This window comes from Eptesicus fuscus, chromosome 22 (genome assembly GCF_027574615.1).
Source record: "Eptesicus fuscus isolate TK198812 chromosome 22, DD_ASM_mEF_20220401, whole genome shotgun sequence".
Taxonomy (NCBI): Eukaryota; Metazoa; Chordata; class Mammalia; order Chiroptera; family Vespertilionidae; genus Eptesicus; species Eptesicus fuscus.
The window spans coordinates 38,795,585-38,808,595 of record NC_072494.1 but is presented as its reverse complement, the minus strand read 5'-3'; the positions used below and the strand labels follow the sequence as shown (position 1 = coordinate 38,808,595).

Genomic DNA, 13,011 nt, shown 5'->3' with positions numbered 1-13,011 from the left:
TTAAAAATTTTTCTTTCTGAGCTGCCTCATTACCTTGGTTATTCATGGTGTTAGATGGATTTCTTTTCTGTCTAGGTATTGATGTATGCGTGGCACTACCCTAGTAGATTGACTCAAGAAAAGTCTTTCTAATGATTTCTAGTAGGTGACACTGAATCACAGGTTTTTTAGTTCTCTTGAACTCCTCTGGCTTTTCAGATCTCTGTGAGTTGGTGGAAAATGTCCTGTGATTTCTGGGAAGTTGGACATCTTTTCTGTGTCTAGGTTGCCTCAGTCTCAGAGGACAAACTCTGAAAGGGAATGCGGTGGACATTAGGTTTCCCAATCTGTAAAATCCCTGTGGTGTCTCCTGAAGCTAGACACTGCTGACAGTGAAGCCACAGTGGGTGGGTGTGGGGTTAGCTTGGAGAAGCAGGTTGCTACCTTTGTTGCTTTATAGCCAGTAATGGTGACTGGCAGACCTCAGTGGCCTCCCCTTTGTATCTCCACTGACCCTGGAATCGGCTGCAGAGTGCAGCTCTTGCTCAGGGGAAATGTTCTGTAGTATTAGCCATCAGGTGTGTAGGTAATGCCCTCTGCCATCCCACACTCACTGCTTCAGCTTCTTCTGGGCCCTGCTGTTAGCTCTGGGAGGGTGAGAGGAGGCAGGCTCTGGCAGGGTGATGGGAGGTGGCCAGGCTTGGTGGCTTTGTTTCTCCATCTGAAATGCCAATTGCCAGACAACCATGACCATACCGCTGTTCTTTGTGCTTGCTCAGGTCACTGGGTTCAGCTGCACCGCACACGGACCACTTCCCTAGGGATGCTCACTGTATTTGTCTGCTCCTCTCTGAAGTGAGTGCCAGTGACAACCCAACCCTTCCCTCTCTGGGCTGAGACTCCCAGTGAGCTCCAGGTTGCAAGCTCAGGGATTCATCCCTGTCACCATCTTAGCTCTTCTCTCTCCGACCTCCCTGGTTTGCTCCCCTTGCCCACCTTCAGGTGTTTCATTTTGCAGCTCTCTCAGGTGTGTTTGTGGGTTGAGAAGAGAACTCTTTGTTGAATTACAGCTGTTTAAATAGCTGAAACTTCAAGGGGAGAAACCAAGGGACTCTCACTGCAACATTTCTCTGGCCTCTATTATTATTTTTTTTGAGGAAACTCCATACTGTTTCCTGAGTGGCTGAACAAATTCACATTTTTGCCAGCAGTGTATGAGGGCTTCTTTTCCTCTCCACCCTCTCCAACTCAAGTTATTTCTTGTCTTGTTGATAATAGCTATTCTAAAAACTGTGAGGTGGTAATCCAGTGTGATTTTAATTTGCATTTCCTTTTAACAAGTGAAGTTGAGCATCTTTTCATATATCTATTGGCAATTTGAATGTCTTCTAGGGAAAAGTATCTTTTTAAGTCCTCTGTCAATTTTTAAAAATTGGATTGTTTTGTTGTTGTTTTTTAGTTGTATGAGTTCTTTATATAATTAGCTCCTTATCAGAGATTTTGTTTTCACATATCTTCTAACCTTTAGTTGGTTGCCTTTTATTCTGTTGCTGTTTTCTTTTGCTGTACAGAAGTCTTTTGGTTTGATGTACTTTGATTCATTTATAAAAATTGCCCTGGATGGCATGGTTCCGTGGTTGGAGCGTCAGCCCATTGCAATTTAATTCCCCGTCAAGGTCATGTAACTGGGTTGCAGGTTCTATGCCTGGTTGAGGCACATATGGAAGGCAACCAATCAATGTGTCTCTCTCATTGTTTTTCTCTCTGTCTCTCTCTCTTTCTCTCTCTCCCCATCCATCCACTCCTTCTTGCTCTTTCACTCTCTCTAAAAAAATTTATATCAGTCATCCTTGCACTTTCAGTTTAATTTTTGGGTTGACTCAGATCATTAATTTCATAAGAAGAATTATGTGGCATATTCTTTGAGTTTTTGAGTGTTCAAATATGGATTAATTTTGACCATATAAAATAATGATAATTTGTCTGAACAAAAAAATTTAAGATTCTCACATTACCTCAGAATTCTCAAATATTTCTCCCCAGCATTGAACATGAGGTATCTAATGCTAATGTCTTAAAATTCAGACAACAGGTGAGACTGAGTGTAAAGTTTTCTCAATAACTGGGAGCACAATTCTGTGAGTCCTCTATAGTAGAAGAGTAGAGGTTTTAGGCTGGGTTTTTGTTGTTGTTGTTTTCTCCTAAGGACATCTATCTGAAATATTAGTGGCTGGCATATCTTTTGGGCTCTGAGTAAATGTCACTCGAATGCTTATATGAAAACCAAACAAAGGAATAATAGTTAAACTGTCTTCAGGCTGCCACAGCAAGCATTAATGAAAGGGTAAAAAATAAAGACTCAACACAGTAATTAATTCTCCCATGAACACTCTAGTCCCCTGGGTCACTTCTCTGCCTCACATAAAACTCCTCTCTAATAAAATACCACCCAGGGGACACCAGTGCTCCCATGCCATGAACTGTGAACAGAAGGCTGCATGGCTGCTCTTCAAACTCAGAGCACCTGTGGACACACTCAACTCATTTAGGGTAGAATGGGGATCCGAGGCCTCTCCCTGTGTATTCCCTACAGACCCATTCATACAACATGAGTGACAATCTCTGTCTGTCAGCACACCACTTCCAGGTCAATCCCACTCATGGGTCCCTTTAACAGCCACAGTTTGTCTAACTGGGGAAACTGAGAAGAAGTGTGTCTTCCTTCGATGATCTGATCACCTGTATTGCTCCTGCTGCTCCCTCTTCACTATGGAATATGGAGAGTTGCCTGTGATGATACAGCTACATTCAAAGTGCCTCGTGTCTTCTAATAATGTGTTAGTGAAGACCAGAATAAAAAGATAGAGAGTCTGAGGGGATAAAGAGAACAGGCAAGGGAATGAGAAGAATGAAGGTAGACTCCACAGGAAACAATGATGGGTAGGTAAAATCATACAGAGAAGATAAAGCAGAAAGGAAGGCTGGGAAGCTGATAGGAGCGAGAGAAGACCACAGAGAGATAAGGAGTGAGGACACTGCTGGTAAGGCCACTGGCCACTACCAAGGACCTTCTATCACCTCTCTTTGGACTTGATTTCTCAAAGGCCAAGAGGGACATCACTTTCCAGCCAGATCACAGACTATAGACCTTCTTGGAAGCCAGACTCATTTCTTAGTTGTTCGCACCATGGGGAGGTTAGGGCACAGACAGGGGCAGGAAGAAAATGTGGAAGCAAGATAGTGATCGAGATGGAGGGGAAATGAGAGACCTTGTGGGAGGCTGTGGCGAGGGAGGCTGTGGTGAGGTTTCTCTGACAGAGAAGTGAGCAGAAGGAGAGGTGTGTTTGTCTGTGTGGCAAGGGAAGTTAGATCAGAGCACAAAAGGGTTTGGAGGGGAAGCTGGTCTCCGAGTTCTGGGGAGCACTTGTCCTGCTATGGCATCCTTTCCCCAACAAGCTTCAATGCTGCTGCTGCTGCTGCTGCCCCTGCTCTTCAAGGGAATTCTCTGCCCTTGGCCAAGCCCAGAGGGTAAGGAGAACCCGGGTGGAATGATACCTGTGGTTGGGCATAGCAGGGTGGAGAAAGGTTCTGGGGAGGGTCTGGGGGAGGGAGTAACGCTCCCCATGGGTGCCCTTGTAATCTGCATGCCAGGCTAGTTCTGGGCAACATATCCTTGACCCCAGCCTCAGTTTCTCTCTCATTTTGGGGAGAAAAAATTGGGTCAGGGGAATGGGGACATGAGAATATGTGCCAACTTTATCTGCATTTCTCTTTTCCTACATGGGCCTTTCTTCTCCCATCCTTTCACCCTGTCTCAATTGTCATTTCTCTGTCTCTCAGCTGGCCAAGTCCTAGGACCCCATCATCTAGCAGAAGAACCCCTTTCCTTTCAAGTGCGCCAGATCTCCTCGTTCGCCAACCACAGCTGGTGGAACAACCAGGGGTCAGGCTGGCTGGGCGAAGTGCAGACTCATCGCTGGGACAGTGTGTCGGGCACCATCAGCTATCTGTTGCCCTGGTCCCGGGGCAATTTTAGCAAGGAGGAGTTGGAGAGCATCCAGGCATTATTGCAGCTGTACTTCCGTCTATTTCCCGGAGAAGTGCAGGCGCATTCCAGTCAGTTTCAGTTGGAATGTGAGTTTGCTATTCCAAGCTGGTTTTTGCCTGAGGGGTCCGACCAGGTGAAGATGGTATATGGATTCTGACCTTCATTCAACCTTCCCGACCTTGTTTTCTGTCTCCCTTCCCTCACTCTCTCCTCTTTGCTTCACCCTTCTGGTCATTCCCATTCTACCTCCACCCCAGCACAGACACAGCAGGACCTACATGCACATATCTCCTCACACCCCTGAATGTACCCTCATATTCTGGCTCCTTGGGATGGCTGTCTCCTTTTGATGTTCTTTCCTCACCCTCGGCCTCAGATTCAGCTTTTCCCAGCCAGGATCTGCTCTCCTTTCTTCCTGGCCTGAGTGTTCGTGTGGCCTAACCAGCACCCAAGCCTCCCAAGTAAGCTCTTCCTGACGAGTCTGCTATATTTCTAAGCCTTCCCATCTAGCTCCTTCAAATTAATTATTTTTTTTTAAAAAAACCCCAACAATTCTTTATTGTTGAAAGTATTACATATGTCCTCCTGTTTTCCCCATTGACCCCCTCCAGCCTGTCCCCAGCCGCCCTCCTCCCCCCCTGCCCCGCCCCAGTCCCTCACTGTCCCATACAAGGTTCTTGGTTGATTACCACCCAACCACCCTCCCCTGCCTTCCCTCCAAGATTCTGAACTCTGTTCCATGCTTCCATGTCTCTGGATCCACTCCATTCTTCAGTTTATTTTGTTACTTAGATTCTACATGAGTGTGATCCTGTGATACTTGTCAGATGAATTATTTTTACACTAGTAGCCCGTTTGCACGAAGATTCGTGCAATAGACCTTAATTCACCTGGCTGCCTGCACCAGTTTTCTGCCGGCACCGGGGACCCAGGCCTTGGCTGTGGCCACCGCCTTCTACCTTCTTTCAGGGTCCCGGTGCTGGCAGAAAACTGGTGCAGGTGAAAACTGCACCCTAGCGTCCCTGTGACCCGATCGCAGGAGCGAGCCGACCCCCCAGGTCGGCTCGCTCCTGCGGTCGGAGCACGCACCTGGCTGGCCCCCAAGGCCCGGAAAGCCCCGGGCAGCTTCCCGGCCTTGGGCTCCGCCCGCACCCCATCGTCCCTGCGACCTGATCGCAGGAGCGCGTTCGGCTGGCTCCTGTGATCGGAGCAGGTGCTTCCCTTCAACAGTTTCCTGGTGGGCGTGGTTGATGGGCGTGGCTTGGTTGGTGGGCGTGGCTTGGGCGTAGCGAAGGTGCGGTCAATTTGCATATTTGTCTATTATAAGGTAAGGGACTGTTCCCTTTCCCTCCCAACAATTCTTTTCAAACTGACGCTGTCTTCTTTGTCCACCCCCAGATCCCTTTGTGATCCAGATATCATCCGGCTGTACAATGCATCCTGGGAAGGCCTCAGAAGCCTTCTTATATGGCGCATACCAAGGATCCGATTTCCTGAGTTTCCAAGGATATTCCTGGAAGCCGTCTCCAGGAGCAGGAAGTCGGGCTCAGAATGTCTGTAAAGTGCTCAATCGCTACCGAGTTATTAAAGAAGTTGCGAGGAATCTTCTCAGTTACACCTGCCCTCGCTTTCTGGCTGGCATCGCTGCAGCAGGGAAGTCAGAACTGGAAAGGCAAGGTCAGCCCAACTTCCCCTCCTCTGGTTTCGGAAGACCTAAGAAATACCAAGCAAGCTTCCTAGAGAGAGGGAGGGACCCCGTTTATTAATTAACACTAGTGGAACCCGGGAATAATTTCCAAATCAGAGTGAAGAAACAAGCAGAGGGCTTCACTTTTTATAACCTTCTGGGGTCTTTGTCTTGCAGATATGGTTCCGCCCCCTTTCTTGGGCTTACAGGAAGGCCCCCAGGTGTTGGGGTCCTCAGGCCATATCTGGTGATCTGTCCTGGGGCCAGCGATAATGACCTCCCCCACCCCGAGGCAGTTGCATTGTTCAGTTTTTATGGCCTGACAGCCTTGCAAGACCAGTTTCCTCCTCATTCTCACATCCTTAGTGCTTTAGTTCTTGTATTTGCGTTTTTAACTCTTTATCACCTCTTTGAAACACAAAATAAGAGGCTAGAGGATGAGTTTCCAAGACAAGAGAAAGAAGTGGTTACTCAAACTGCTAAGGTTCCTGACTCACTAAAGTCTGCTTCTTCTCATCTTTCCAGTGAAGCCAGAGGCTTGGGTGTCCAAAGGTGCTAGTCCTGGTCCTGGGCGCCTGCTGCTGGTGTGCCATGTGTCTGGCTTCCATCCCAAGCCTGTGTGGGTGCGGTGGATGCGGGGTGAGCAGGTGCAGCCAGGCACTCAGCAAGGTGACATCCTGCCCAATGCTGACGAGACGTGGTATCTTCGAGTGACCCTGGATGTGGCAGCTAGAGAGGCGACTGGCCTGACTTGTCGAGTGAAACACAGCAGCCTTGGAGGCCACGATCTAATCATCCACTGGGGCGAGGAAGAACCAGGCCATGATCTAATCATGCACTGGGGTGAGGAAGAGCAAGGGCCACTGGGAGAAATGAGAGTCTTCCCATAGTTCCAGGGCTAGTGAATGAGCCCCTGGGAAATGAATAGGAATACTACGCACAGAGGATGAAAGTGGGAAAATCCAAGTAAAGAAGGGTGAAGAATGAAAGCAATTAAATTTCAAGAAAAGAGAAGAGGATTAGAGGTAGTAAAGAGAAAAAGAAACCCTAACCGTTTTGGCTCAGTGGATAGAGCCTCGGCCTGCAGACTCAAGGGTCCCAGGTTCGATTCTGGTCAAGGGCATGTACCTTGGTTGCGGGCACATCATAAAAACTGAACAATGCAACTGCCCAGGGGAGGGGGAGGTCATTATCACTGGCCCCAGGACAGATCACCAGTAGGGAGTGTGCAGAAGGCAGCTGATCGATGTTTCTCTCTGATCAATGTTTTTAACTCTCTATCCCTCTCTCTTCCTCTCTGAAAAAAAATCAATAAAAATATATTTAAAGAAAAAAAGAGGGATCTAATGATGTGGTAAAAAAAAAAGAAGAGAGAGAGAGAGAGAGAGAGAGAGAGACAGAGAGAGAGAGAGAGAGGTGAGATCAGGGACATAGACCAGGAAGAACTGAAAGGAGGGCTCTAGAAAATACAGAGGAAAATGCATGGATGGCCCCACCCCTGTGAAATGAGAAGCATTATCTGAGGTAGAATAGAGACACTTCATAAATTGGCATTCTTATTTTATCCCAACCAGACGGATACCACATCCTCCCCATATTGACCTGCTTGGCTATAATGGTTACCCTGGTTGTGTTGGTTGTGGTTGGTCCGTGGTTTCAAAAGCAGAGGTGAGATTTTCTTGTTCTGTTTCTTCAACTACTTACCCAATCACTCTTTTTTCCTTTATTGTTTTCTTAAAAGAATTTTTGTGAGATTATTTGAGCCAATCTGTGGACAATTGCTGGGAAGCAGTATCTCAACGGATTGGGATAGTGCTCCAGAGAATAGCGGGTTTTCATCTATTTCATACATTGCCATCCAAGGAGGGAACGTAGGTGGTTACATGAAATCCACTGGTGATAAATTAGAGAGGCGGGAGAAAGCAAACGGGGGAGGGGCGGGGGAACCTCTGGATTGGATAAAAAGTAAAATGATAGACACATACTTCTGTGGGTGCAGGATAGTTAATAGTCCACAATTAATATGATACCAATAACAATGAAGGAATTTGTGGTATCCTGTCCTGGCGCCCAGGCACATTAGGTTGTGCCCCAAAGGGTCCGGGAAAAGGGAAGTTACAAGTTAACCAGACATTTCAAGGATATGTTATCACAGATGCAAAAAGACAGACAGGCTCAGTTAAGGTAGAGGCTGACCTTGTCAGACTTCCCCCTTTCTTGATTTCTTTTCTTTGAGATCAAGATTCTCTTCTTCTCCCACAGCTTCAACTGGACCGTCTGCTCTCCTCATGCACCCAACCTTGCCTTTCCCACAGAAGCCAACATCCAACAACCCAGGAGTTTAGGACATCAGCTCTACTTGGCACAGAAATCATGGATGAAAAACAGATTCTTGAAGAAAGGAAAAATAAGCCTAAGCAAACTCTGATGGCATTTGTTTTACCTTATGCATAACATTCTTGTCCGCTTCTTAAAAAAATATCACACAACTATTTTTATTGTAGAAAGTATTACAGATGTCCTCCCTCTTTTTCCCATTGACCCCCTCCAACCTGCACCTGCCCCTCCCAAGCCTTCACCACACTATTGCCTGTGTCTATGGGATATGCATGTATGCATGTGCGTTCCCCCATTAATCACCACCCCCCATTCTCCCACCCACGCCTTCCATCTGAAATTTGTCAGTCTGTTCCATGCTTCTATATCTCTGGATCTATTTTGTTAATCAGTTTATGTTGTTCATTAGATTCCACATATGAGTGAGATCATGTGATACTTATCTTTCTCTGACTAGCTTATTTCGATTAGCATAATACTCCCCAGGTCCATCCATGCTGTTGCAAATGGTGAGAGTGCTTTCTTTTTTACAGCCATGTAGTATTCCATTGTGTAGATGTACCACGGCTTTTTTATCCACTCATCTGCTGATGGGCACTTGGGCAGTTTTTGAATCTTAGCTATTGTAAATCTCTCTGCTTAAATATGGTTCATTAAATAAACAAAGCATGATTGTTTTAAAACATCGTATTCTGATAGAGAACCAGACTCATTTGGAAACCTGTCCTCCCACCAACCTCCATCTTGTGATAATCTCTTTTCTGCTTTGGCCACATGTTTATTGATCCTTCAAACTCGAATTTGGTTGCCTGTTTGTCATGGAAGCTTCCCAGGATTGTTCAATTGAAATCTCCAGACAAATGGATTAATGCATTGTGTGGGCCGCACCCAGTGGATCAATGGACTCAATCTGACTGAATGTACGGGACCCAGCTGCACCGGGGAATCGAAGCTCTGGACTCTGGCCTTGCTTCTGGCTCTGCGGGAGCCCAGCTGTACCTTTCTCAGGGCTGGGCTCAGAGGCAGGGACTGTGGAGCCTGAGGAATGTAACTCCATGCAAATAAAGTCTTTTCCCACAGCCCCTTCTCCCGTGGGGGCTTCGGCAAGAGCTCCTGTCAGCGGAGTCCCTAGAGCCCAGCTCCCACCAGCGACAGAGAAGTTAGATTCTTTGGTAACAAAAGGACATTTTTCTTCTATGCCTTTTCTTTAAGTTTCATATATTTAGTCTCTGAATGCAGATTCATCTCCCTCTCTTTCTTTAGAGCATGCCTTTACTATGAAAACTAACCAATCCAGAGCCCATACCCTCAACATTCTGCTTTTTCCAGCTCTTACACTATTCCCCTGTCCAATCACCCCATGACCAAGGGGACATGCTCTACACTCAGAAGTTCACTAAAACTATCCAAACTAGCTAATCCTAAATCTGTTTAGCCTGTTTACCCTGCCTTTGTCATTCACATAAAAACCACAAAAAGGTCCTAGCTGGTTTTCATTGGATAGTGCGTCGGCCTGCAAATTGAGGGTCCCGGGTTCGATTCCAGTCAAGAGGAAATGCACCAGTTGCGGGCTTGATTCCAAGTAGGGGACATGCAGGAGGCAGTTGATCGGTAATTCCCTCTCATCATTGATGTTTCTGTCTACCTATCCCTCTCCCTTCCTCTCTCTCTACAAATCAATAAAAACATTTAAAAAATTGTCCAGTGTCATCACTGATTTGGGAGAGAGGATTAGACAGCCTCCTCACTTCAATGTTCTGGAAGTTCCCTATATGAGAGAAATTAGGGGGTCAAGTTTGCTCCGGCACCTTTTGTCTGCATGGTATTCAGGTGTGTGGTGAACATTCCACTTACAGAAGGCCAGAGTGTCATGCACAGAGCTACAAAACATCCACAAAAGCTTCAAAGGGCCTTGGAGGCCTGTTAGGTGGTGTAACAAGGTGAAGTACTCGAGCTTGCTTGAGCGCACATCTGTGTAACATGGTGGGGTGGGGAAGAAAGATCCCATGTTACCCAGAAGTTCTCAAAGAGGCTGTTATTCTGAAAATGCTGGGTGGCACCAGCACATAGGAACCTGGTGTTTCAATGAAAAATAAGTTCTGACACACCCATTACTGAGTTTGAGATTTGCAGATGCTGCACACATGGGTAAACTATGTCATTATCGGATAAACAGCCTCCAAATATATTACTAGACATAGACATGATATAATTTTTATAAGAGTATAATATGGAACCCAGTGCATAATTATATCCCAAAATACCTTTTGTCCATTTTTTCAAAATACCGTATATAATAAAAGCCCAGCGACCGAACAACAGAATGAACAGAACGACCAGCTGACCAGTCTCTATGACGTGCACTGACCACCAGGGGGCAGACTCTCAACGCAGGAGCTGCCCGCTGGTGGTCAGTGCACTCCCATAGTGGGAGTGCCACTTGGCTGACCAGGATGAGCAGCTGCTCCCACTGTGAACCCTGGGCCGACGGGCTGGAACCTGGGCTGTGATTGACGCCTCCTCACCCCAGGCTTCTTCTCCTTGCCCGAGGCTCCTCCTCCTCACTCCCTGCTGCCTCCTGTGGATGCCCACAGACTGCGCAGTGCCACCGCCACCAAGTTTGCAGAGCGGCCCTGGAGGTTGGGAGGTGGGTTCATGGCCACTGCAGGACTGAGGCCTAATCCACCACCTCTCAGTGCTATTGTCTTTGGGCCTGGCCCTGACCGGGTTCCCTGGAGAGATGAGTGCTCCGGCTCCACGTAATATGCTGGACCAGGGAGCAGCCACTCAGAGAGCGGGTCCACAGCCACTTCGGTGACCAGGATGAGCGGCGTTCCCAAGGCGGGACTATCCCCGCTGACCATGCCCCCACCAGTGCATGAATCTTGTGTACTGGGCCTCTAATATATATATATATATCCGCATAATAATCTGGCCACTCTGTGTATATCCTATATAATAAAAGGCTAATATGCAAATTGTCCCCTCGACCAGGAGTTCGACCAGCAGGCAGGCCGGCCAACAGCCCATGTCCCCTCACACACACACTGAGTGGCCAGATTATTATGCGTTCAGAGATCATAATAATCTGGCTACTCAGTGTGTGTATATATATAGTATATACTTAAAACAGAGAAGCTGATTGTAATGATATTTGAGAAGTTTTGTGTCATGAAATACATGTGAATTGTTGCCTTTTTTTCAGTTCCTCAAACGGATATACTTCTCTCTTTACTGGGTCTTAGTGTAAACTATGTTTTCTTTTTCAGGTTATCTCCTCATCTTCTCTCAGAATGCAGGTCTGTCATCGCTTTATGGGAATCCTTCCGGATCTCCTTCACTTGGTCCATGCCTCCTATCATTTGTTACCATGGCACCATAGAGTTCTAAATTTTCGGTTTATAACAGCTGTATTTATATATTCATTTGTATAACTCTTTCATTCACACTAAACTCCATCAGAACAAGGAATTTATACCTCTTTATCCACAGTTAATTTGATTTACCTTGATATTCTCAGCTCTTAGTAAAATGCCTGGCATATAGTAAATGCTCAATAATTATTTATTTAAAAAATTAACATTTTCCATGATACAGATAATTCTATTTATTAAATATAACTTAAAAATATAATTTGAAAGAGAGGACAGATATACAGATATCTACACTTCTTCCTATGGCACCATGTGCTTAGCAGATGCTGTGTAGCCCATAGCATTTTCTTGCAACAACCCATATGCCTCGAACCACCCAAGTACCTCCAGCTGGAGTCTCAGTTTTAACAGGACCCAAATGGACCTGTGCATCTCAATACCATCCTTCCCAAACGGTGTTGTCCATCTTCGTAAATGATACCACGCTACCTCCTCCTGGTCACTCTTTGTTTGATTAACCCGAATTACCACCATGCTGTGTCACTCCACTCTTCGTTCTCACAGCCACTGCCTTGTTCAGGTCACTCTCTGATTGTAAATCTCATTGCGAACTAGGGAACTTTTCTAAATGCTATTTTAACCACATCAGTCTCCTGCTCAAAATCCTTCACTTCCTTGAAAAACAGAAGAATTTTTCAATATAGCACCTGTCATCAGGGTCTACTCTGGCCATATCTCTTTTCTTCACCTTTGATCCCTAAGCTTCAATATCCACTTCTCTCATTTAAGCTTCTGTAAATTTCCCCTGTAAATTAACACTAACTTTCTAGTACGTTTTACTATGTGATAAGGCAGATATTCCCTTCATTACTTTTTAGCAAAAATATGTAGGATCTTACTCCTTCATGCCCCCCACCCCCGCCCCCAGGTAAAATAAAATTAAAAAAAGTGAAATCTACTTGAACTTTCTGTAGAACTAAAGGGCTGCTACTCAAAACACCCCCCGCTCCCCTTTATATTTCATGCACATGATGCAATGGATCCTTTAGTTTCTAGTAAAAGCAAAGGAGGTGCTGTAGGGGTCCAGGTGCCGTAGCCCCTGCCTTGATTCCTTGCAGGTACAGTTTTCAGGATGAATAATTTCCCAGGCAAACTTATAACTCCGCTCAGAGACATTCTTGGGTTACTGCCATATGACCAACTGCTCTTACAGCTTGGAACTCAATAAACCAGTGTTAATAAATAATTCTCTGGCTATTTTTAGCAAGACAAGGAATAATAAGTGTTGGAGAGGTTGTGGAGAACAAGAAACCCTCATACACTGTTGGTGGAAATGTAAATTGTTATAGTCGCTATGAAAAACCAGTATAGAGATGCCACAAAAATTAAAAGTAGAGTTACCGTATGACCCAGCAATCTTGTAGTTGGTTACTACATGAAAAATTGGAAAGCATTTATTTGTAAAGATGTATGTTCCCTTATGTTCATTGTAGTATTATTCATGGTGGCCAAGACATGGAAACAACCGAAGTGTCTCTCCATAGATGATAGAACAAAGAAGATGTGGTACATAAATACAAGGAAAT

At 45.8% G+C, this 13,011-nt stretch overlaps 1 protein-coding gene across 2 annotated transcripts; it reads left to right on the top strand.

Annotated features, from left to right (window-relative positions):
• Positions 1 to 3,440: 3,440 nt before the first annotated feature.
• On the top strand, positions 3,441 to 8,174 carry LOC129147914 (T-cell surface glycoprotein CD1e, membrane-associated-like). 2 transcript variants are annotated; one of them, XM_054711818.1, is made up of 6 exons: positions 3,441 to 3,507; positions 3,820 to 4,113; positions 5,426 to 5,704; positions 6,240 to 6,518; positions 7,289 to 7,382; positions 7,977 to 8,174. In XM_054711818.1, the coding sequence occupies exons 1-6, from the start codon at positions 3,441 to 3,443 to the stop codon at positions 8,140 to 8,142; spliced, it is 1,179 nt and encodes a 392-aa protein (XP_054567793.1). In that variant the 3' UTR covers positions 8,143 to 8,174. The 2 variants fall into 2 exon arrangements, with proteins under 2 accessions (XP_054567793.1, XP_054567794.1); XM_054711819.1 differs by having other exon boundaries at positions 3,441 to 3,522; positions 3,835 to 4,113.
• Positions 8,175 to 13,011: the final 4,837 nt, after the last annotated feature.